The 25,936-nt window shown below is 41.2% G+C and overlaps 1 protein-coding gene across 10 annotated transcripts in view; it reads right to left on the bottom strand.

Moving 5' to 3' along the window:
• GALNT11 (polypeptide N-acetylgalactosaminyltransferase 11) overlaps window positions 1–25,936 on the bottom strand; it is a 94,681-nt gene that overhangs the window by 44,067 nt on the left and 24,678 nt on the right. For 7 of the 10 annotated variants that reach the window (XM_025200477.1, XM_025200476.1, XM_025200475.1 and 4 more), the window contains 8 exons: window positions 25,503–25,835; window positions 21,182–21,305; window positions 19,517–19,683; window positions 16,200–16,325; window positions 11,420–11,669; window positions 7,987–8,104; window positions 5,324–5,476; window positions 2,257–2,475 (listed from right to left, as the gene is read on the bottom strand). In XM_025200477.1, coding sequence (XP_025056262.1) covers window positions 2,257–2,475; window positions 5,324–5,476; window positions 7,987–8,104; window positions 11,420–11,669; window positions 16,200–16,325; window positions 19,517–19,683; window positions 21,182–21,305; window positions 25,503–25,797 — 1,452 coding nt within the window. In that variant the 5' untranslated portion in view covers window positions 25,798–25,835. Of the gene's footprint in view, window positions 1–2,256; window positions 2,476–5,323; window positions 5,477–7,986; window positions 8,105–11,419; window positions 11,670–16,199; window positions 16,326–19,516; window positions 19,684–21,181; window positions 21,306–23,725; window positions 25,469–25,502; window positions 25,836–25,936 lie in introns of those variants that run through there. The other 3 variants (XM_025200483.1, XM_025200481.1, XM_025200482.1) reach the window with 2 other exon arrangements.

Here is a 25,936-nt window from a genome sequence, read left to right as displayed (position 1 = left end):
GGCGTGCGCGGTATGGAGCCGCTGCATGGCCTCTGGATGAGCGACACGCAATGGCGGGACCCACTCCAACCTCCCCATGCCTCCATCCCTCACCCCTGCCTGCCCCAGCTGGGCAAGCGGTGGGGGGGCATGTGCTCCCGGATCTACGGGGGCGGGGTGCTACTGGCAAATTTTAGGGTGGCTGCAGCCCCCACTTTGCTGCCCTCCTTGCCCTGATCCAGGGGGCACATGCACTTCATATGCCCTGCTGCCACTGGCCCAGCCAGGGCAGGGGGGTGCAGGGAGGCCAGGGCAGCTCCTGCTGCTGCGCGCTGCTCGTCCAGAGGCAGTGCAGAGGCTCCATCCCATGCCCCCCTGCCCCAGCCCAGCTGAACGAGCAGTGGGAGGGCATAGCTCCCACTCCCAGCCCCGCCCACCCCATGCAGATCCGGTTGCACACACCCCCCATGCCCTCCTGGACTGGCAGTGTGCAGCAGCAGGAGCCACCCTACGCCCTCCCCAGCTGGGCAGTGCTTGCCCCAGCCCACGTCCCAGCCCCAGCTCCAGTCCTTCCCTCAATGCGGGGTCATTGATCTTGCCCCCCACATGCCCCTTCCCTCTCCCCACCACAGCAGACTTACCAGCTGGACACAGCGGAGTCCGTCTTCATAAAGGAACCAATCCCCCATTGATAACATTGTTCCTATGGGAAAATTGGTTCCAACTTACTACGTTTCGACTTAAGACGAGGTTTTCAAAAAACAATTGTGTCGTAAGTCTGAGGACTGCCTGTACCTGAAATGGGGTTTGAAAGAGGATGGATCTAGGCCATTGTCAATGGCAGCAGATGACAGAACAAGGAGCAATGGGATCAAGTTGCAGCAAGGGAAGTTTAGATTAGATATTAGGAAAGACTCTCTCACTAGGAGGGTAGTAAAGCACTGGAACAGGTTATCTAGAGAGGTGGTGGAATCTCCATCCTTCGATGCTTTTAAGATGCAGCTTGACAAAGCCTTAGCTGGGATGATCTAGGTGGGGATGGTCTTTGAGGAGGGGCTAGATTAGATAACCTCCTGAGGTCCCTTCCAACCCTCTTTTCCTATGATTCCCAATTCAATCAGTTGATAAGGAACAAACCAGGACCTTGATTTTTAAAGAGATTTTGGCCCAACTCAGTTCTAAACTAAAAATGAAAATGCACACATTGTAGACCGCCCCAAAGATCCTTCTGCGTAAAATACTATTTCAACAAGTTTTGCACAGAAATAGATGTTCTCCAGCACGGATCACCCTGAATAACTGGGGATCTACAAATAAGTTTCATAGTTTTGTAAAGAAGTACCACTAAATATTGCAGGCTATGTCCCGATAGGAGGTAGGCACAAGCTTATTGAATCAGTTCATGAATATTAATAAGAGGTTCCTTCCTGTACACACATAAAATAAGAATTTATTTGAATGTCCTCTGGGTCTCTTTCACACAGAGAACACTCGTACATAGTCTATGGAACTAAAGTTATTCTTTATTTCTGGGAAAGTTTAAAAATTAAAAATAATTCAGCATTGGTAAAGGCAGGTGCAATTCTACTTATTTCTGGATCTGGATAAAAGCAATAAACCAAAGTCTACCTACTAGGAGATGACCCATGCAACATTTTCAAAAGTTTTATTCAGCATTGGTGGCTATTCTAGCTAAAATTCCCACTAGCACAAAACATTCATGACTTGCTTTGTAAAACAAAGCAAGGAGCAAAATTCCTTATCCTGCCTCAACTGTTAGTGGTTGAGCAAGAGGCACTTTTCTACAAAAATGATCATTTCAATTTTTGAAAGGGAAACTGCCCAATAAATGCATTAAATTAGAAAAGCTAATGACATTGTATGCCAGTTCTGAACAAAGAATGACATTTCCAGACTTTCGTCTCTTTCCAAAGTTTATTCTCAGGAGCTCAAGTTAGCATGAGGGCAGCCCACCTGAACGTCAATACTTAAGCACCCTCCCCATACGACAAGATACTGCTTCAATATTGAATCACCTAAAAGAGGACCTGAAACACATTATGGAGCCTTAAAGCTTTTTCATTTCATCTCTGGACTTCAAGAAAAATATTAGTTACTTTAGATTTTTTTTTTAAGCTTTGCAACATACAGTCACCACCACATCTGCTATGAATACAGCCCATTTTACTTGATTCTGGGTGCATTTTTTAAGAATAAGTTTCAAAACCACATAAAAAGGAAGAAACCAGGGGTTTCTAAAGAAGTTGATCATCTTACCCTTCCACGTTTGATTATTTTTGGTCGTTTTTGTGCTCTATTAATAAATACCGGTTGCTGAGCTTTGGCATGGGGCCCAGACACTTGCATCTCTGGATAGATGTTATCTAAATACCACTTAAATGACTTGCAGTTCAATTTTTTCCTCAACTCCACACGGTCAGTAATGTTTCCATAGCTTCTGATCCTTAGTTCAGGTCTTAGGGCAAAATATTGTTCCTACATCAAACAGAAATCAGGGAAGAAAGCAGATCAGCACCATCTACCATCTGTCTGGTACTCAGTTTTAACACCACCTATTCCAGCACGTAGCGCAAACTACACAAGCGTTCCACTTCGCTACTGACCAAATATATTAGTTCTTCTCTTTAAAACTGACTCTAACGATGTAATTATGGAATTCCAATGCTTATCATGCTCCACTAATTGTAATACCAAACATTTATGAAAGAGCCAAAAGTCCCCCTATGAGCCTCTTCCAGGGTATCTTCCTGCAAATGAACGTGGTTATGGATAACCTTAATTGTACAATTATTCTTCTGGATTTCAATGGGACTATGGATGCAACTAAATGTTTTCACTTGTGCTTGCAGGATCATGCCTTTAATCTGGATTCTCAGTTAAACAGGGTTCATTCTTTCTCAAGCCTCAGCGCAAGTAATGAAGATCCTACAGGCTGCATTTTGGTTGCGCCCGAAGTGAAGAAGTATGTGATGGCGTGGGAAAGACTTGGATTCAGGCTCAGATATTCCCTCAGTTCAACCTGCATATAACCCCACCAAAAATGCAAAGGAACCGATGTAACTCCTCAACTGGCATAATATGGTTTGCAAAACCTTATTTGCTGGTGATACATGGAAAACAATTCCCAGGTTGATTTTCAAATCCCAGACTGGGATTGTACGTAAAATAAAGAATAATAATAAAGAAGTTTAAAGAATGCATATTCAATGAGCCCAGAACCCTGACACTTTGTTGAATGGCTCCATATTATACACGATGGGTAGAATTTGCTGGTGAAAATGATGTGAGCTTATTTTCATTTTCAGGACTCATCTCTGATACTGTAAATAAAGACTATGTATCTGCTATTCCTGAGATTTTAGTGGGTTATAAGGCACAGTGACGTTATCACTGAAATTTCTGTGCCAGGAACAAGGAAGAAGATGACAACTAACACAAGCCTCACACACTGACCATGGATAAAGTAATGGTGCATTCACACAGGAATACATTAGGTAAAATTTTGTATGAAATGTCTAATTGTGTATTATTGTTCTATCTAAAAAAGTTGTAAAGTAGTTTAACTCTTCCTTTTTCCTTCAGTGATGCAACTATGGTGTCTTACTTTTGCGTTGTGTATTTGAATCTCACACCGAAGAGGTATAAATTGTATTTGTCCACAAATGTAAAGATAAAATGTAAATGTAACTATTTCGCTTTCTCTCTGCCAAATTATTTTACAAACCAGAAGAAAACAGGTCACTTATACAACTCATACCTCTGGGGAATTCATCCTACAGTGACAAAGTCAAGATCATCCTGGGACTAAACAGTTTCATTATATTTAAACAGAAGGAAATATTTCTAGACCTATCCTTCACCCCTAAGTTTGCCGTAATGAAAGAATGAAACCTTGGCTAGTTTCCAAGAACAAGATTAGAAACAGCTGAAGGACTCAACAGCCAACACAAGGCCGAAGTACAGATCCAAGGTAAAACCCTGTTAGAATCAGCATGTAGAGGCCTTCTCAAACAGCACAGTGTAATTGGGAACAAAACATGAAGCAAACCAAAGCCTCCAGGAAAACCATCATTAACTGTACATAATAAGCCAAAGTGGTGATGAAAGGGCACCAAAGTGCCAAACAGGATAATGTACTGAAATGCTGGAAAATGGAGATGAAATGGATGAAGCTTTAAAAAGCATCTAACACTTCTAGAGCATCAAGGTAAACCAGGTTGTTGAGGCAGATCAGCAAAGCACCCATGCACAGTGCTGTAAACCCAGATATAAACTGCAGATAGCAGAGCACAAGTGGCAAGCACGAAACAGCTTTTAAGGGGTCGAGGGGAAAATGGTACCAGAGGCATCAAGAAGCAAAATAGCCTGCTGAAATCTTGGACTCAAAAGCAGAATCAGAACCTGGAAGGTACAGAGCAACGCATACAAACACAGTACAATTTCCCAGTCTAACCTCCAAGATGAACATGAGTCGTCAGTGTGACGAAGTCATCAGGAAAGCTAATGGCACTTTAGCATGCATCAGCAGATGCATGACGAACAGAACCCAAGGAGGTGATACTTCCCCTCTATCGGGCGCTGGTCAGACCGCAGTTGGAGTACTGCGTGCAATTCTGGGCGCCGCACTTCAAGAGAGATGTGGATAACCTGGAGAGGGTCCAGAGAAGGGCCACTCGTATGGTTAAGGGCCTGCAGGCCAAGCCCTATGAGGAGAGACTGGGGCACCTGGACCTCTTCACCCTCCGCAAGAGAAGGCTGAGAGGCGACCTTGTGGCTGCCTATAAGTTCATCATGGGGGCACAGAAGGGAATTGGTGAGGCTTTACTCACCAAGGCACCCCCGGGGGTTACAAGAAATAATGGCCACAAGCTAGCAGAGAGCAGATTTAGACTGGACATTAGGAAGTCTAGCGGGGGTCATCTGAACCCAGCACTCTTTCCTGCCTATTCAGGGGGTCAGACTCGATGATCTATTGAGGTCTCTTCCGACCCTAACATCTATGGATCTATGAATTTCCCATCTGACCACCCCCAGGACTAAGGAGACCCAAGGGGTCAGACTTACCTGGGAAAAAATAAAAACCAGACCCGACTAACAGGGCACCAGATAAAGGACACCTGCAGCAGTGCTGGCAGAGAACAGAGGCCTGGAGCAGTGTTTGAAGCACTGAAGGGATCTTCTTCAGTCTTACCATCCTCACTAACACTTCATGGTTGGGGAGGAACTGACTGGCACATTTAGGGGACAGAGAGGCTGGAGGTCCAAGGAAGTACCCATACACTTCAGTGGACCACTCCCATTTCAATCCCTAGCCACCTCTTACCTTATAGTCATCCATCCACACATGTGCCAGACGCAGAGAGTTGTGTGCCATGGTGTCCTGCCCCCCAGGGGAGCCATATGGGCGCCTCTTACGGAAAATGTGTCCCACTCTGGAGCAAGGGATGATTAGTAGTCTGCCCCCACACATCCAGATCTGTCCACACAGAAGCAGAAGACGCATCATTTTATAGCCCGTAAAAGGCTCATTTTTGTAGGGGATGATAGCTGGGCCGTACTGTACATGCTTACTGCTCTGTTTTCAAAAGCTCATTGAAACAAGCTAAATCCAAACCAGTTTCCTCAGGCAGGGCTTAAAACAGGGCAATTTCCATGTCCAATCATCTCTATCAGTTCCCAGCCATTTTCCAAGCTGTTCAAAATAAAAAATGGCAAGTTATTTTTGGGAAGGGGGTGGTTGTTTGTGTGTGTTTTTTAAATAACAAGATATATTTTCTTCATTCTCTTTTTACTTAAAAGCGGCCAAAATATTCTTCCTCAGTTTTTAATATTTAATCTTCAGACAAAAGCCCTGCAATGGACCTCTTAAGGCCAAATGTGAACGTTTTAGAAAGTTATGAATGACTAAAAAGAAGTTAGGTTTTGTCTACACTAAAAGGTTTAAGAACAAATGCAGTCAAAATAGTGTACCATCTATGTGAACAGCTACACCAGAATAAATGTGATTTTTCCTGGATAAGAGAATAACTCCTCTGTTAGAAGGCACCTTCTTACTGGTAAAGCTGTATCTATATACAAGGGCTTTTACTAGTGCAATTATAATAGTTCCTTCAACTAGCACAGAAATCCTAGTGTAACTTTCAAGTACAGGCTCGCTGACACAACAGATGTTCTCGTGTAACCTTAACTATGGCCTCTGCTACTACTGTTGTAGTGCCCCTGACATTATAACCTGGAGAAAAGGATGTCATCATTAGCCAAACTCCTACACACTTAAAATGTCCCCAAATTACAATGCTTCTCCACTTTAACAAGGCAATTTCTATTAAACAAACTATGTTAAATCTTCACAAGTGGTAGTAGTTTGGTGGGTTTCCCACATGGGCTGTATGCATGTTATATACACCTCCTGAACAGCCTTCCCAAAGAAAGCCAAAAGGTACTAAATGTTAACATGGTTATTCTACCTGACCTTCTTTCTGGAAAGTAACATTACTAGATTGCAGGCCAAAAAATGCCATTACGATGATCTGGTCAGATCTCCTGCATAACATCAACCACAAGCCAGTGATTCTTGCATCAAGTCCAGAACTCCTGACTGAATTACACCGGACTTTGAAAGATAGCCAATCTTATTTTAATGGTCCCTTTACTTTGACTCTGAATTTTACTAGTTTCAGCTTCCAGCCGCTGGATTTTTCTGCTAGGCCAAAGAGCTCTCCCCTCTCAGACATCTTCTTCCTAATCAGCTACTTTAAGACTCCAGTCAAGTCAGCTCTTACCTTTTTCTCAGATAAGATGAACAGACTGAGTTTCTGAAGCCTCTCATTGGAAAGCAGGGGGTTACCAGATCTGGAATCATCCCTATAAGCTCTTTTCAGTTCCAGTTTCTTGTCATGTACAGACTTCCCAGTTGGGGGTAGTATTCCAGTAATGGCCTCAGTACTGCCTCTCTGGACTATTATCTGCCTACTGCCATTCTACCACCAATGACCGTAGTCAGAGCATCGCACTGGGAGCTCATATTTAGCAATCAAGTCATCATAACTTCCAATGTCTTTCCAAAGTCATTGCTTTCCAGCCTACAATGCCCTTTCTCATATGTGCTTCCTACCTCCTTTGCCCATAGAAAGACTCTATTTGCAGAAAGGGTTTCTTTCAAGTATATCTGTTACTGACTTTGTAGAGGTTAAAAACATTTGCCAGTAGATGGCTTTGTTAATGAGCCCTGCCAGATACTTGCCCATATTTAATGACCAAATCAATGGACCTACTGAACTGTAAAAAACAATGTTGTGACAATGAAACTACTACTCAAAAAAAAACAACTTTAAATGTAGTTTATTTTCACATATAAAATGCAAAAAGGACACAAAATATAGCAATGCTAGTTAAATAACTATGGGAAACCTACTGATTGTTCCATTTTCCCTCTCTCCAGTCCCACTGAGCCTACATTTTTGAATAATCATGAAGTGGTTTTGTACCTATCATCTAGAACAGATTTTGTTGGGTTTGTAAAGTCCTTTGGTGTGTAGAGAAATATAAAGTAAATAAACCTGTTTCTATTCAGGGGCTCACCATAGGTGTTAAGTCCAATGAATTTCACAAAATGAGTTAAAAATAATCACAGGTATTATATGTGCCTACATCTGCCTCTGTCAACTTTAATGGTTCTAAAATTATTTTGAAGTGTCACTTCTGATGCTGCATGAAAAGCCTCAACAAAGAAAAGCTCTAAAATGAACAAAAGAGCTGTCAGACATTAGAAAAAACTCCCTCTGATCTTCCACTTACAAATCATCTTCTAATTACTTTTAACAATACTAAAAATATTTGATATACTGAAAGTGCCCTCTTACCGGGCAAAATTCTAACACAAATTCAATACATTCAATCGCTATTCCAGTGCTAATGAATCTCTGCCTAGAGAAGAGGAAAGAAAGAAGAAGAATACCCAACTATAAACATAAAAGACAGTATTACCCGAAATGATATCTCCAGATTTTCACCTCCCCAAATATCCATGCCACTGTCATACTGTCCAAGCTCATTAAAGTATTCTCTGTCCATAGCAAACAATCCTCCTGCCATGGTAGGTGATCTGGAAGAGAAAAAAGGTCCCCATTGACAATTAGTCCATTGTTAAAGGCAGTTATGCAACGAATACATCATTCTTACTTACATGATGTATTAAAAACATAACATGGCTATTGGAATTAAAAACAAAAACTTAATACAACTGCTAAAGAATCAGTTCTCAAAACACACACTTTTTTGAGAACCAATTCTTTAGCAATTGTATTATTTCATTTATTTATATTATATATATATATCTCTATATAATATTTATAATTTATTGTATTATTATTATATACTTAAATATTATTATAAATATGTATATTTATAGTTTTTATTTTATTCATTCTCTCTCCCTTCCTTCCTCCCTCATGAAAGCTACACTGAAAAACTGTTTAAGTTGGGAGTTTCTCAATCTTTTTATAGTGGAACACAGGGGTTGCCCTCCTGAATTTCTGAAGATACAGCTCATCTTCTTCCAGGACTGGGATCTGAAAAAAAGCATAAGCCTTAGACACTACAAGAGCAGTTGAGAACAGGACTACATGTACATAATAAACTCATCACCCTACTCTTTAGTGTCTTCAAATTGAATTTCTGCCTCTTTAGCACTAATAGAGAGTAGCTGCATCTTTCTGCTTCAACTGATTAATTATGCTGCTCTTAATCCAGAAGGTATATATGCAATTATCAATATGTAACATATCTATAAAGGCACATGCACACATACAAAGGTTCCTATGTACCTTTTCAAATGCAGAACTAATTTATTCTGAGGTTGCCCTAACTGGGAAAAATAGTAAATTCCAGGGTACACTATACTTAGTGGCATTTTTCAGTATCATTTGTATCAGGCAAGACCATCATCTCATCTATGCAAAACCAGAACCAAACTTAGATTAGTAAATCTAACAAGACTTAAAGAGTTTTTCTTTCATCTCAAACTGACTCTAAATCCAGGACTACAGATATACCATCATTAACTTATTAGCTTATTATAACTCTTCTATAGTTATTTGATCTTCATAGGGGTTCCCTAGTCCTCTTCTATGTAGTAAAGTCTTTAAATGAATAGACTGGTATGTCACCATCTTTTATAGTTTTAAAAAAAAATCTGTACATTAATTTCCATTCTGTAAACTGAAGTTCTTCTGCATCACCCAGAAACTCTTGCTTATAATCAGGAAACCTCAGGGTATTGCTGCCCTAGTAAACTAAATAGAAAAAGAAAAAACCTTGCAAATACATCAGACATGCCCATCATCCAATCCTAGTCAAGTGAAAAAAATGCAACAAAACTGTCATGTCTTGACCAGCCCTGTGTTTAGGTTCCCTTGTTGGATCTCACATAACCAACTAACTACTCCAGGCTTTTACTGTTTATCGTCTACCTTGAGGGAAACCTTGTTATTTGAAGACTTGCATAATCAAATGTGCTGGATGCTGGGGACGGATGAATTGAAAGCAAAAAGCTTTCTATTAGATAAAAAAACTATGCGTGGGGAGCTTCAAGAGCCCTTTAGAATATTATTTAAGCAATATGAGAGCCTTTCACAAAAAAAAAGTCAGACCCAAACTGAGGAAGTTCAGTCATCTTGGATGGTGGAACTTGATTAAAGTTATTTGCGTTCTTCTCCAGTCACAGAGACATTTGATGGGCCAAACTCCCTCAAAAGTCAACAGTGGCTTTGCCAAGAGAGAAGACTGCCTCTTCAAGCACATTACAGATCATCTTTACCAAAGGTTTCTAAAATGGACTAAGAGTTAAGTTTTCTACATTACTTCTCTGCCAGATTTAAGAAGCCACCACCATGGTATTTTTCTAAATAGATTAGCTCAACAATCCATCTCTAAAGTGGTAATATGAGATGTTTCCTGGCTCCTTTAGATGAAATCTTATGACAGGAAGATGTGGAAATAATGTTGCATAGTCTTCAAACCACAGCACTGGAGCTGCTCAAGTCAACTTAAAATATTTTAATTTCATTCCAAGAACAGAGGAAAACAAGACAATATAGCCAAGGTTTCAAGCTCCATCTGGAAGAAAAACCAACAAAGCACCACATACCGCAATAAATACATGAATTACTTTCAGAAGATTTAAGTGTTTTCATTTTATGAAGTCTTGATGCCAGGAAATGGTGCTCAGTTATGAACCTGAGAAACTGAGGACCTCTAACAAGAAAACGTGCAACAGTATTAGCCTCTCCAAACTGCTCCGACAACTTGAACTTTGTCACTGGAGGCCTCTCCTCAAAAGAATGACCCTCTCTTTCTCCAAACCTAGTTAATGCAACCTCTGCTAAGATACAGTTTCTAATAGGGTGGCCATTTAATGGTCTGGTTACTGATCTAAAATAGGGACTAAACTGATATTGCCAAATTTCATATAGGTCACCAGAGCGCCACTGACTGAAAGATCCAAGAAGGTGCTCCAAGCCCTAGTGCTCAGTTTAACTTAGTTTTTTGCTTTGAAAAATACTCCTTTCAAGCACTCTGTGTGATCACTGCTCCAATTCAGAGTTGACTCCAGGCAGGATTAATTATTTCAGATATTCACCACAAAGCATGAGGCTATGACTAATATTTTGAGGTAGCTTTCATATCCATGAACATTGAAGTAGAAAATTTACATAAACAACAGTCCAGGAGGGGAAAAAAAGTCTGAAAATCTGGACAGACTAAAATGAAAATGGGACAGAAAAGCTTTTTGGAGAACTGCTGTAATAGTTTTTCTGTTATCAGCTATGGCACTTGTCTTCTTTTACCAAGAGGAATGTCCTAAAGCTAGCAGTTTATTACTAACTGGTCAAGGCCATTCTGGAGAAAGATGCCATTGGGATATACAGATGAGTGTCATTGTGAAAGTGAAAAATCAATACCACCATTATTAATTCATGTGCACTAAGACCGGACACACACACACCCCCTATACACACACACACACACACACACACACACACCAATAAAGCAAGACACACCAACAAAATGTAAAATTGTTGCATAGTACACATCTACAATAACTTGTAAAAAATGATGTTTGTGGAATACCATGGCAAATACAATACTGTATAATCAATCATTCCCTAAAAATGTGTTTTTCTTGCCATTACATGGCAGATATATTGGCTAAAGATGGCTTTTTCTGTTAAGATTCTTAAGTTTAATCTTTTCCAAGGTAATTCAGTAAAAATGAACAAGACAGATACTTTGTAATTTAAGCTCTGATTTTAAAGATGCATATCCACATTTACTCCATAATGCTTAAGAAATTATCTTTCTTTATCACAAAAAGTCACTTGTAACCAATAGATTCCTTCACAAGTAATGCAAATCTTACTTGATTGGAGCAGTAGCTCCCTCGGGTCCTTCTAGTTCTGACAAAGGAACAAGATCCCATTTAAAGTGCAGGCCCCAGTTAAACCCTCCACGCACAACTGGAGAAGAACTGTAGGTAAGTGTATCGGCGCTGACTATGTCAATCACAGGGCACACCACTGTCTTGCGATCTTCTCCGATTGGAGTCAGTAAAGGTTGCAACCACACCTCATTCACCTCGCAGTGACTGTCCAGGAACACCAGCACTTTTCCTGAAAAGATGAGAACACATTCAGGTCTGTGATAACACTGTATATACAACACACTTCTATTACAACCAAATTATTGTATGTTCAACCCCAAACAAAATAGATGGAAAACTGCCCAGAAGACTTGACAATTTAAACAAAGAAAAAAATATCTACTGGGATATGTTCTATCAGAAAGGCAGAAGTACTTTTAGAGGTGCCTATACAAATGATACTAAATACAAACTTTTGAGGGAAATATGCAATTTTCAAATAAATCTCTGACAGTCGGTCTTTGCATATACCGCCAGTCAACAGTGTATCTTGAAGCCTGAAGGAGGCAAATACAAAAAAATCCCAATACTTTGCTATACGCCACAACACAGACCTCAAAGTCATCTATGCTTCCACATATACTGTGCAGAGTGAGAGAAGCAACGTGCAGTAACACTGAAGGAAGCAGTTGGGCTCCCAATTGTGAGCAAGAACACTCTTGTTTCAGGCAAGTCTTAATTTGCACTGAAAGCATCTCTGTACCGACTTCAGGAAGAGCTGGACAGAGACATTACTGCAGATATTTTCCTTTTGTTCAAAAAGTGCTTCACAACTTTGACAAAGCTCAGGGGACTCTCTCCACTCAACTTCCACAATATACTTACACATCTATCCTCAAGAAACAACATCACATTGAGAAAAAGTGATAGACAAATAGCCACAGGAAAGAAAGACCCTGAAATCAATTGTAAGCCAATACAGGGACAGAAGCAATAGGCTCCAAATGGTATGCTAGGGCTTTAGTGATTCAGCAAAATGATCTGTGGGGATTGCTGACTGCGGATAAAAGGCAGAGAGGTGTCAAGCCCCACTATAGGTTCTGATAAGTGCATGAAATGTAAGTACCTTACTAGGTCAAAACAATTTTCCATCTACCCCAGTATCCTGTCTCTCCCAGTTGCAGGAGTGGATTGTTTAGAGAGCGTATATGAAGAGGGATATCTAAAGCAGGGGTGTCAAACTCATCCAGGCCCACAAAATTAACATTTTTTTTGCTGTAACAGGTAAGTACTCGCGGCATTTCCTTTGACAGTTCTGTGCAGACTTAGCCAGATTTAGTTGTAACATCCTTTGCGCGCAGAATTGTTATAGGAAACCAGTACACAGAGACGACTTCAGTTCAATGAATTCAAATTGTAGCCCCGCTTTGCATTGACATAACGCAGACAGACTTTAAAGCCAGAAGGGGTCATTGTGATAATCTAGTCTGATGCCCTCCACTACATAGGCCATAACACTTCACCCAGTAATTCCTACAACCTACCATTAGAGCAATGGTTTAATGCACTAACTTCAGTTGAGTTATTTCTGATTTCTGCTGAGGCAACAGCACTGTCAGGATCTATATTATTAAGGTCAGATTCTTCCAGACTTATGTTAAAAACACAGCCACATTCCTTGAGAAGGGTCATTAACATGCATGGAAATACTTAACCTAATTAGGGATGGCAAAACATGGCCTGCAGATGGCAGAAGTGATTACCAGGTTTAATCTGTGTAAAAATTATTCTAAAGTTTTATTAGAGAGCAGAGTCGATGCAAGATTGGAATAACTGCAGAGATATGGGAGAGAACAGATCACCCTGGAGTGCATGGTATAAAATCTCAGCTGTACAAAGGTAGTAAACAACATTAAAGTCCTTCATTAACAGCAGGTTATTTCCGGACCTTGTAAAAAAGCAGCTCATAAACAGCTCAGAATAAAGCAATTATGTCAATTCACTGCTAAACCAACACAGTCTAGGAAGTTAAACCATGATTTTGTTTCTGTTACTATGCTAATGAGTAAAGCCACCAATTCAGAAGAGTTTATCCACAGCTCAAAATTGTCTGGCAACACAGTTTCTCATGCCAAAGAATTTATCCATAAAGATAGCAATAAAAATGCACTCTGGGCACATAAAGCACCAGAAATCCTCTATCCCAATTAACTGTTGTAATGATAACAAAAAAGCCTCAGGTGAGAAGCAGTTCAGTGATGCATGAGAAACAGCAGCTTGCTTAGAGTTCTTTTGAACTGCTATCATGAAAAAGCACAATACCTGGTAGATGAACAGCTGTCAGTGTGCAGAGATGAAATGTTCTGCATAATCCAGAATGTATTGAGATGGGGAAAAGGAAAATGCTGCACTGTTTCATTAAATTTTTTTATCAACTACTGTTGTTCTTTGCAATCACTGCAAATTCAACTACAGAAACTAAAACTCATGGAAGATGTGACTGCCTTTATCACTTCCACTTTTGATAAAATATAAAGGGCTACACAGGATTTGGCCCCATATTCAGGTTTGGGGTTTTTTTAATTATATGATGCAAGGGCAGAAACTACTTTCATTTACACAAGGTAAATCCACTGAAATCAACTGACATTGTCTGGATTTAAACAGTCATGTGTAAGGAGGGCAGGCTGACCTGATATTGTTAAGCAGCAACTAATCTTATTTGTGCCTTGTGTTTCCTATGTAGGGGAGGAAAAAGAATTAACACACAAGGTGCACTGCAGCTATATTCAGACTGTGGCCTGGATTGACAGTTCCAATCTATTTTTCTCATTAGCCTAAATCAATCAATCAATCTTCATTTCTCCATGCCTGAAAACCCTGACGTGTAGGAAAACTAGCAGAGTCATATGGACTCTTAGGAAAGTACAGTCTGTCACCATTTTTCTTATGACCAGCTGGTTATGGAATCAGATATACAAAAAAAATAACAAACAATAGTCAAGTCCCTCACAAATTACATTTCTTGTCTTAGCAAAAAAGAAATTCATAAACATCTTAGAATAAGGCAATTATAATGTCAATCAATTCAGTGCTAAGCCAATGCAAATTTTATCCATTTTTTATGGTAAGATTGTTTCCTAATCTAGAACTAGTATGCAAAACTGAGTCAAGTACAGGAATATCTGCATCTAGAAGCCATTTAAATCTCAGAGCTTCTCCTTCCTGAATTCTTCCATTTATTATGTCAGTTTTTCAGATGCCAAAATTTTACATCCAAAGTATATAAATGTCTAATGCACATTGGATACCTTGATGAACAGAGAGAAGTAGTAGGCCGTGTTAGTCTGAAGTCAGGCAGAAGGCATCCAATGAAGTGAATTCAGGTTCATGAAAGCTTGTGCTCATATCTTATTTAGTTAGTCTACAAGGTGCATATTACCTCCCGTTTCCTACCTAGATGTATACCATATATGCTCCATCTCAGCTAACTGTTGTAATGGTAACAAAAAAACCTCAGGTGAGAAGTTACTGAGGAGAGACAAGATAGGACTTGATACAGATTAACGAGTAACTGGCGCTAAAAAAGTGTGTGTGTGTGTGTGTATGAAACCTGTGATACACAGAGAGCTAACATGCAACAGCAAAGTCTCTTATTAACCATAGACAGGTATTCTCTAAATGCCACCGCATATGCAGGCACAGCTTTATCAGAAAAAGAGCTAAACCTGTAGATGCACTTGGGATTAGGAAATTCTGAATGCCTGAACATCCAAATAAACAGGAAATAGTGGGATCACACACTGATACATTTTGTAGGGGAAAAAATGAGTCCTAAAACAGCTTAGGGATTTTCAGCTAAATTGTTAAGAACTTAAATGTCTTTTTATACAAAGCAGTGAATAACAAGTTGATGGTTAAATGGCCATGCTCTGAATTGCCCATGTATAGGAGTTGAGCAGGGCTGCATACACATGTTCAAATGATTTGGAAGAACTCTCCCAAATTTGTTCTCCTGATAGTAAAATATACCAAGACCCATGAGAAAACATTTGAATGCTGACCTCCCTAAAGACCAAAGAGCCTGAAGTGCTGATGCTGTGCAACATGCTCTGCAGGCTCCCTCAGTCTACCTGGTGACAGATAGCAGCAGAGCACAAGGCAGCACTGACTGGCTGACTCAGACTTTTCAGAGCCAGCCCATGTGTCCCTGCAGCACAATGTGGGATTGTGAAGGGGATGCGTTCTGCTGCCTGCTTGGCTGGAACAGAAGAGTTCAATAAGTGACACTGATTCGGGGGGGGCAGGGTGAGAAGAGGGGAAGAGTGGGGGAAAGCATCTTGGGATGCTTAAGGACTGTGCTGTGGCTTCTCTCAGAAGGGCAAGTTGTATAGAAGCACTTCCTGGAGTGTTTAACCCTGGGTTTTCCCCGGTTATTTCTCAGGGAGCAGCCATTTCTGCTCTGGGAAAAAAATATTGAACATCTGAATGTTCATAGTTTCTCCTGGGACAGCAGCAACTTGCCCAAAAGAAACTAAATGTCTGTACGTGGCCTAGGATTCCCTGTCCTTACTCTCCTGGACATCTAGGGTCCGTTGTATGGGGCAATAAGTTCCATCCACTGGAGGTGCTTTGTACCACTCACAGCAGCCCCTGTAGAGGATTAAAAAGCAATTCTGAGGATTACCATATGTAATTGGTCAAAGATGCCTTGGATAGATGGGTTGTGCCTGCACCAAGGGGGCTATCTGCACACATGGAGGCAAAAGATGGGACATACCTGTAGCATGAGATGCTCCAATCATTCTTCCTCGAATCAGACCCTCACGTTTTTCATTTCTTACCAGCTTGGTGTTTTTTGGAAGGTTTTTCTGAACATATTCATCTAGGTCTTTTTTCAGATCAGCTGAAAGAGAAAATATACAATTATTAGAAGCAAGTTTTGCAACAGATTCTCTGCAGTTCCACTTTGAAAACACATATACACACATGGAAAGCTCTATTAGAAGCTTTCCTCTATATGTTAAAGGACAAAACTTTCACACCAAATCTATTTAATACCAAAAAATGGATCTTGTTCCAGGTACTACCCATAGCCTGAGCCCCTCTGCCTACACTTTTAGTTGTACAATATTATTACGTATTTCTTTCCCAAAAAATAACTTGGGAACTGACCAACTGCAGCATGTCCATCTCACCGCTTACAATGCTGGCCAGTACTGTCTCGATATGACCATGTCCCAGCCACTCCCTCCCCCCCGCCCCCTAAGCTGTCTAGCCTGATACAGGTTGTCTTGTTTCCTACTTGGATTGTAAGATCTTTGGGAGAGGGATCATAATTTTGTTCTGCCTTCATACAGTGCTTAGCACAATGGGGTCCTGGCCAATGAACAGAGTCCTAAAGCACTATAACAGGGATATTACTGCTATTAATAACACACTGGTTGGGAATGAAGGAGAGGGGGGGCGGTGCTTTTCTCTATAAGCCCTTTCCACTGTAGCAATCTTTTACTTGTAGGTAAAAGGGAACATACACTGTGAGATTAAAATCAACAGTATTCCTTAAGGAAAAGGATATACATCACATTAGAGTAAACACTAATATTTTCAAAGGGGAAAAACATCTTTTAATCAACTAAACAGGTCCAACTAATGAAAGTCTGGGTACAGCTTTTCCTCCACTTTTCAAGAAAAAAAGATTGATGCTTAACATCAGATGTAGCCAATTAGTTGAGGACTCAGCTCACAGGTGGCCACCTTGCCAGACCTCCAGGAGGATCAAAGGCACTGCTTTTGAAGACTAGCAGAGATCATTAATACCTAATAAGTAGTACACATAATACTAATGACTGTCACAAGTGCTGTCTCAGGCACTCTCTCTTTCATCCACTAGTAAAGCAAGCAGCAGGCTGCTGTCACGGAGAAGGGAAGGAACTGCTGAGGACCTACTACTAGAAAAATAGGAACCACGGAGCAGAGACATGATACTGGTGCAAATAAGTTAAACCATAGAAAAAACAAAAAAAACACTTAGGGTGGTACAAGGAAAGGGCCATAGGATATTTAGAAAAATTTGAGCAAATTTTGGAATAAATAATAAGATGCTGAGCTGTTTGCCAGCTATGCTCTCAAAGTTGTTGTTAATCCCATTAATAGGCTAATAATATGAATAAGGAGGACAAAACTACACATATCCATAAAGGCACTAGTTTATCATCAGAGAGATAGCAAAAAAGGAATTTCTGACACCAGCTTCAGAAGCTATGCAGCAATGCAGACATTTCAGAGACACCCATTTTGCAGCTAGCCTAGCAAAACTGATTTTCCCCTAATCAACAAATACCAAAAGCTACCTGAACACTTCTATCCTCTTCTCTCATCCAGAATTCAGCTCAGTTTCTACTACAGTGCTACTCACAAGCCTCAATCCACTACCAGGGTTTCTCTGGACTAGGAGCATAAAGGTAAATACTGAGACAGGACTCAAAAAGTGCACAGTATCTCAGACAAAATGGAAGGAGAAAGTACTATTCCTGGTTTACAGGGAGATAACAGAGGTGTAGAAAGTTTAAACAATTTGCCTAGTGTCACATTAGAAATCTCTGGCAGGAACAGGACTGAAACCCTGGTCCAATACCTCAGTTTCAAAGCCAGACACATGAAACTTTTTCAGTGCAAACCAGTGTAAACATTAGATTTTTTCAGTATCAATCCAGAAAAGGGGTAATTCTTTGACTGCTGAAATTTTGCTCCATTTTCTAACTATCTTGGGCAGGTTTAAAATTAGAAAGTTTAGCATGACCACATTAAGGAATTGAGATTAACCTGGCTTTGAAAATAGCAACCTCCTAGTCTGAGGCTTGGTTAACATGGCAGGATGTTCGTGTTAAGCCAACAAGGTACTTAAAAGACATGGTTTTGAAGCAAGTTTCATGCGGTATTTAAAGGCTGTGCAACTTGAAAGCAACAAGTTGTGCCAAGTACTTTGTGGCAGGGAATACATACTTCTTCTAAACCTCAGGAGCATGATGATGAAACAAGCATTTAAGCATTCTGCATGCTTGCTGGCAAGGGACAGTGTGTTTAATCCTAGTGCTCTCTCCCCTACTTTAATATTTGATCTGACCTAACAAAAGCAAATTCATTTTGTAAGAACAAAGGAAATTCTTTCTAAATTATACATACCTAATTGGCCTAACAGAACAAATGATGTTTTAACCCAGAAATCAGATGATGGGACAGTTAAAAATATATGACCAAAAAAAAAAGGACCTAATGAAAGAGATGCAGAAGGCTGTGAGTGTTTATACAGCAAGAGAGTAGGAAGCTTGAACAATCCTGCTTGCCGCTTCTGTTACACTGACCTACTTCTCAACTGGTGTTTAGCTTTTCAAACGCCAAAATGCTTCTAAGTTAGTAGCTTATATTGATTTGCAGTGTGGTAAAGAAAGAGCTGGAGCACATGATCTTCAAACCACAGACAAGCATTTGAAAGCTCCTTCTGAAATCTACCCCTTTTTGAGGCCCCATCAGTCTGTCCAATCCTTTTCCAACTGCAGAGCTGGATGCTGCTCCATCAGGAGCCAGCAAAAGCTTCTCTGGGGGAGCCACAAGGGGCTATCCAAGAGCAATGCACAGTGCTCTGAACTCCCACGCTGAGCTCTGCTCCCAAGCAGCATGCTGCCACTTAGCTGCCAAGCTGGGAGGTGGGTGGCAGCAAATTCACTATTTCCATAGCGCTCCATCAACTCTGACTGAGGAAACAAGACAGCAGCACAGCACTGTGTCTGTGCAAATTTGTTTCAGTAGTGCTTATGGAAGGCATTGGCCTAAAGAATGCATCCTTGGAACATCAGCACAGCCCGCTCCAAATACGAAGCGTGCTGGGCCAGCCTTCACGCATATTGTCATAGTGTTATTCATAGCTCAGTTGGCCCCAGCTGCTTAAATTCCCACTACTGTGGGTATCAACAGTTAACTCTAGCTGGGCTGAGTGAAGTCTAAAAGCCCAACTGGTCTATCAGGTGCTTTTACTGACCATTGCGAAAAGAAAGCTAAGTACCACCAGCAGCTGCAAGCCCAGAGGTGGTCTCTCACCAAATTCACTGTTGTCATCCACCAGGATAATTTCATGAAGAAGATATGATGGCGTGCGATCCAGGACACTGTGTATTGTCCGAAGCAAGGCAGAAAGTGCTTCATTGTAGAAACAGATAACAACACTAGCAGAAGGTAGATCAGAAGGGTAGGACTTTTCTTTACATCTGCAAAGAAAAATGATGTAGTATTTGTTACTCATTAAGTCTTGTTCTCACCACAGCTTTGCACAGGGCTGGTGGAGCCTTACTAAGCTCCATAAATAACAGTGCTAATATTGAATTAGAAGCTGGTCCTGTGCATTAAGTGTAATACTAAAACATGCCCATAATTACATAACAACATTAACCTAATTACATCAAGGCTCAAAACAGTACACAGCATGCTCACACCTACAGCTCATGCAATTCAGAACCTCAGATGGGGCTTGCTGCTACCTGGTGGAAAATGTATTATAAGCTGCTGTGAGGGCACACAACCCTATGGGTCAGCTTCCAAAGGCACTGCAGTCAGAGATGGCACTGACAGTCTTACAGCAAGAACGTGACTGCTTCTATTTGCCCATTTTAATTCCTGCTCCTAGGACAGGATCACAACTGACATCTGTAGTAAGCTGCCAGAAGTGAGGGACCCATTGACATTAAAATCTAAGAGTGTAATGCATCAAAAGGTCTTTTTACATCAGATCAAATCAAGTCAGCTGCTGGGAAATATCTGCACTCAGGCAAGGATGATCTATTACCTTAACCAATAATGCAGCCACCATAACAGAAACAAGTCACAGATTTCTCTTTTTAGTATAGTGGTTTCTTTCTTTCTTTTTTGGGGGGAGGGGTTGTTGTAGTGACTGTTTAATTGTGTAATGGACTCTAGAAAATACATTCTAGATGTAAGTGCAACATTTTCAGAAAGGGACACACAAAAAGCCCACTTTTCTGCCAGTTACCTATCCCCATCCTTAAGCCTCCGATTTTCAGAGGAACTAGAAGCACTTCAAAGCATCTGGAACATGAATCGGGGTTTGCTTTTAGATTTCTTTTAAAATACATTTTAGCTTGGGTCTCCCATGTGGCTGTTTGCATTTAATTTGAACAGGATATATTGTGCGATATATTCGAATCTAAGCAATCCTCTGCCTAACATCTGAAGGCTGAAACATTTTTTGCTTTAGTCCTTTAATTTGTTCAGCTGTCATTAGCTTGTATGAATTCTACTGTACATATATATATGCCTTTGAAAGTATACTGTGATTCAAAGAGACTTCTGTGAGCTGATCTATGTAGACACAAAGTTTCTGGAACTGATCTCAAAGAATCACACGCGCAACAGAGACACAGGCAAACTGCCTTAAGGTGGTGTCAGACTCTCACGTGACCTCATCTGTTAGGATTTTCCAATCATCATCCCCTTCAGCTTGCCTCCTGAGATGCAATTTTGAACAGTATTAAAATAAAGTTACCCTAGGATTTAAAAGCATCACCTCAAGCCATCCAGCTGCAAGTATTAAAGGATAAAAATGTTGCCTTCAGTGGTACCTGATATGTTGAAAAACATTATCTATCAGATGTACAGCTGCCAAATATTTAATCAACAACCTCACGATTTAGCATAATGTTGTGCTTTCAATGCCTCAAATGTATAGGGAACATGGTATAAAGAACATACTTTGTATCCCTGGTGTCTGGCACATCTCTGTGGTATCCCAGCCGGTTACTGATCAGCACATTGAAGGCATGTTTCTGATAGCCCAAGTCTCTCACCTCCTGATCATGCTCATTAAAAATCATGCCTGAAACAGAAACATGCCGAAATCAGTTCAAAGGAGCAAAAAAATGTCCTTTAGCAATGATCAAGTACTGAAATGAAACATTTAATTCATACTATAGCCTAGTAGTCACTGTGTTTCTACAAATTATTCTTTTTAACCTGTTTTAAAAGCACGTTTCTGTTTAAATATTGTGTCTACTCTACACTGGGGAGGAGGGAGGAGCAGAAAAATCAAAGAACAGCCGTGCCTGGGGTAAGAAAAAGAGACTAACTGGGGAATGTAACATGTACCCAAGGTGGTGGCTTTGTTGTCCTTATTTCTTTCCCCTACAAGTTCCCTTCCCCCTTTCAACTCAGTACAAAAAATGGGTGTCAGGCAACTTGGAGCCCAAGTCTAGCCCACTTGGCAAAGTAAGTCAGTACCTACATCAAACTGAGGTTTGACACAGCATGTATTTCTATAGCAATAAAGTATGCACAAGAAAAACGTTCCAAACAAGGTTTCAACAGCTCAGCCTTCCTTGAGCATCCAAAGAGCAAACCAGCAGCTATAAAAGCAGCAACTGCTCCTATCAGTCAAACCTGGGCTGTTAACACCAAGTTCATTAGCAACTGAGCTAGCTATTTTGTCCTGCAAATTAATTTGTAGCACAATCAGCCACTGTTGTGTGCAATGGAAGGAACCACTGCCAGTTTCAGTAAGTACTCTACTAGAAGCAAAGGTGAAGCCCTAAATGCCAACCTTTTTTGCCCAGGCTTTTCCCTAAGCCACAGTCATAAGTGGGACAGAAACAACCTACTCTTGGGCTTTCCTGTCCCCTGCTTGGAAGAGGCAGTTATAAAGAACAACAAAAAGATCCACTTTCCTTAATTTCTTGGGGGCTTGAAACAATTACAGCAAGGGACACTCCATCTTCGCCCTTGATTCTGTGTAGGCAGCTGAATTTAATACCTCTGCTTAACGTAGCATCCAGCCAAACAACTGAAATGCTCCTGCTCCTGTCCCAAATGCCTCTAAGTTCTGCCAAAGCCACAGATGCAATTTCATTGAGTCCTTGGTGCAAAGCTTCCAACTAAAAGATCCAGTCAGGTATTTTTCCCCCGTAGCATCATGTAAAAAGTCTAGGGTCAAAAAAAGCTTTAAATTCAGTTGCTGCAAAACATCTGAGATTATCCTGCTTCAGAGAAATATGCAATAGCCAGGCAAGTTAAAGCACTTTGCAGCCTCTCCACCATGACTTAATTCAGGACTTAATCAGGTGGACTTAATTCAGAAGGGAAAGTGCTAAACAGGTAGAGAAATGCAAACTAAATACCATATTTATGTGAGTCTAAGATGAGGTTTCCTCCCCCAAGGCAAGGTGGAGAGGGGAAAGCCCCTCTGCTTAGAGTCAAGTATGAGTGTTGGGAGAGGAGGGGCAGGCAGCTGCTCTGGCTTGGGGTTGGGGCCATAGCTGTAGCTGCTGCCTGCCTGCCCAGCCCCCAACACCTCTGCACCCCACCAACTTCCCCCCATGCAGCATCTGCTCCTCTGCCTGGCGCTCTCCCTCCCCTCCTACTCCTGCTCTGCACCAGCAGGCTCCATCCATGCTGCAGCCTGGGTCACAAAGCACAGCACCAACCCAGCCCTGTAGCACCAGCACCCAGCCTGCACAGCTGCTACAGGGGCTAAGCATGGCTGCAGCCCCATGCCCCAGGCTAGAACAGGGATGGAGCCTGCTGGCAGGGAGCAAGGGAAAGTGAGGAGAGGGAGCAGAGAACAGAGATGGGAAGGGGGATGAAGAGGCAAGAGGGGGAGCAGAGGCTGGGGGAGCCCAAGGCTGTCAGGGGGAAGAAGTGAAGGGGGCTGGAAGACAGGCACAAGCAGGGGGCAAGCTGATTGACCTCCCCACACCACTTGCCCTCCCACTGCAGCAGTGGGGGGTATGAATTAAAGACAAACTGTCAATAATTAGAGTCTATACATGGAAAATTATAACAAATTTATAAAATTTTCCATGTATGGAATCTAATTACCAGGGGCTGTCTTAAATTCAGGGCTGTCTTGGATTCAAATAAATACAGTAAGTGTTTTGGGAAGGTGCCGACTACAAAGCAGGCCTTCATCTCCCTTCAGAGCTCAGGGGTGCCAGGGCAACTCAAGTTACTATACTGGGATTTACATCCCCTCCAGAGAGCTGGAACAAGCTGTGCACATCCATGCAAATGCTTGAATACCTTTTCCACACTGCAGCTCTTAGCCAAGAGGGCATCTCTAACAACATGGCTGCATTGGTGAGAACCCCAGCAAAATATAATGCACCTGTACCATTGAGGAGTAATAGCCAGACTTTACACCAGCGTAGTCTGATGGCACGGTGTACATAGCAATGTTGCTACCATGGTAGATCAAACCCACATATGGACAAGTCAATAGTAACAGAGTTTAGGGATACAACTCACAGTGTCAAGTCCCTTCCTTTTGTAGCCAAGGCCTCCAATAAGGTAGCACAAAGACCTCCTTCACGTTGCATGCACCTCCTTAGAAATGTTTCCGATTATGGCCTGTCCAGAGGCTCCAAGCTCAGTCTTGCTCGCTCACTCTGTGCCCCAGTAGTCTGCCAGTAGCCCTGTCTCACTCTTCTGCTTTAGGGACCACAGCGTGGAAAGATTTATGCCAAACTCTGCTGGGTTTTGTTTGAAAAACCATCCACACCCAAACATTTGAACATTATTCCCCAGCTTCTAAACTCAGGCCAACTAATATAAAATGTTTTTCAACTCATTTTGGGGAATTGCAAGCAGGCCACTGACGTGCAGGGCAAATTCCAGTCCAAGCAGTGGTTCTAGGTCCCTGGAAAATTATGTCCGCAATGGAAACATCAACTAACCCTTTATTACAGCAGGGTTATACATATACATTTCACAAATTTATAAGAAAAAAGTAAATTATTCTACCAGATGATGGTCTGTTTTCTGCCACAATATGCTTTTTTTTATTCAACTTTACAGGATAGCACATTTTTCACTGCTCTGCCCTGAACAGACAGCAGGCCCAGTTCTAACAGAGGCCCAGCTGTGTCTAACTCTTTATTTTTAGGATATATTCCAGGTTTGGCTTCCCCCACCCCAGCCAGTCACTAAGTTCCAAGATCCGGGGGATTTTCTACTGAAACTTTCCAATTCCTTTCCTGGCTAGTAGCGAATACATAGAAATAAATGGTCACCTCTGGACTTATTGCATCTAGCTCTTATTGGGGTTACAGCAAGATAATAAAATGTTTGCATGCCCCCAGCATTAACAAGTCAACAGGTCATTCTGGAAGGTGTACTACTTTCTAGCTACTAATATGAGCCTATGAACAAGACTGACTTTGGTAGAGACTTGTAAGAAGCTGACATGGCCCTGTGAACTAACTAAGCATATGGGGGCTAGTGATTAAAGTACTAAATTCAGTGCTAGACAGACTGCTGTGTTATACAATATTTTCAGTGGAAGTAGTCAAGACACTGGAACTATGATCTGCATTACCTTCCTTCCAGTCCTACAACCAATTTTAATTCAACATGCCAACTGTGTGATTTTTGTCGTTGTATTTGAGAAATGGAGGAGAAAAATCGGTTAAGAGATAAATACACAAAATGTCCTCAAAAAAGAACAAGAAGGCCAAGTCATGCTTTTCTCACATGTAGGAACAGGTCTCATGAAATCATGAGACCTAATTACTGAAGTAAAGCAAGAAGGATGTGGTCCTAATTATTGTCAGCTGAATAAATCCTTCAGTATTGTCCAACCCCTTTTCAAACATCATTTTGTACTTCTATATTCTCATGATAGCAGACCTCTTCATTCTGTATTTATCAAACTGGAATGCTTTTAAATGCTTTTTATTTTTTTTTACTGCGAATGGATTGAGTTTCTCTTCAGCTTATAACATTTCAAGTTTCAACTCAATCACCTTCTTAAAGTAAATTGCCACATGAACTCCATTAATAGTCCCAAATATAAGGAGTTATATTGAGGCTTGTACCTTTAACATAGTTTGGTTGTTCTCTCCTTCAGCATTTGAGACCCCCCTCCCCCAAAAAAATATGTATCATAAGAGAATAAACTTGAAGTCTAATCCATTACCAAGACAAACAGAAAATGTACCTTCTCTTAAGGACACGTTTCTCTCACACCTTATGGCTTATTAAGCTGTGGTTGTCACTGGTAATGCAGACCACCCAGCCCACTTACCCATTTCAGGAGAAAAATCTATGTCTCCCTTCACTGGGTCCTGTTCATGATTCCCCAATGGATTCCCTATCTTGCCTCCTTTCTTCTGTGGCTCGGGTTTGCGAATGGGACCCCGAGTGAACCGGGGATAGAATTTTTTAGGAATTGGCTTTTGAGGTTCCAGCCCCTTGACGGGCACATTCTTGAAAGAGTGGGTTTCTTCACTGAAGTTGAAATACACAAAGAGCAGAAGCGTCCAGGTCACAGATGTGAAAAGGCACCCATAGCAGAAATAGCGAAGTGTGACACTTCCCATTGTAGACCTAGCATTGTTGATGGCCCATTCTCAATTTCCTGAAAGAGAATCAAACACACAGAATTGAGGCTGTTGTCTGCTACAAGACTGCAGCAAGTTTGCACTTTAAACTGATTAAATTCTAAACGCTGAATTGTCA

Source organism: Alligator sinensis, unplaced genomic scaffold, assembly GCF_000455745.1.
Source record: "Alligator sinensis unplaced genomic scaffold, ASM45574v1 scaffold599_1, whole genome shotgun sequence".
NCBI lineage: Eukaryota > Metazoa > Chordata > Crocodylia > Alligatoridae > Alligator > Alligator sinensis.
This window is presented reverse-complemented; position numbering and strand designations above follow the sequence as displayed.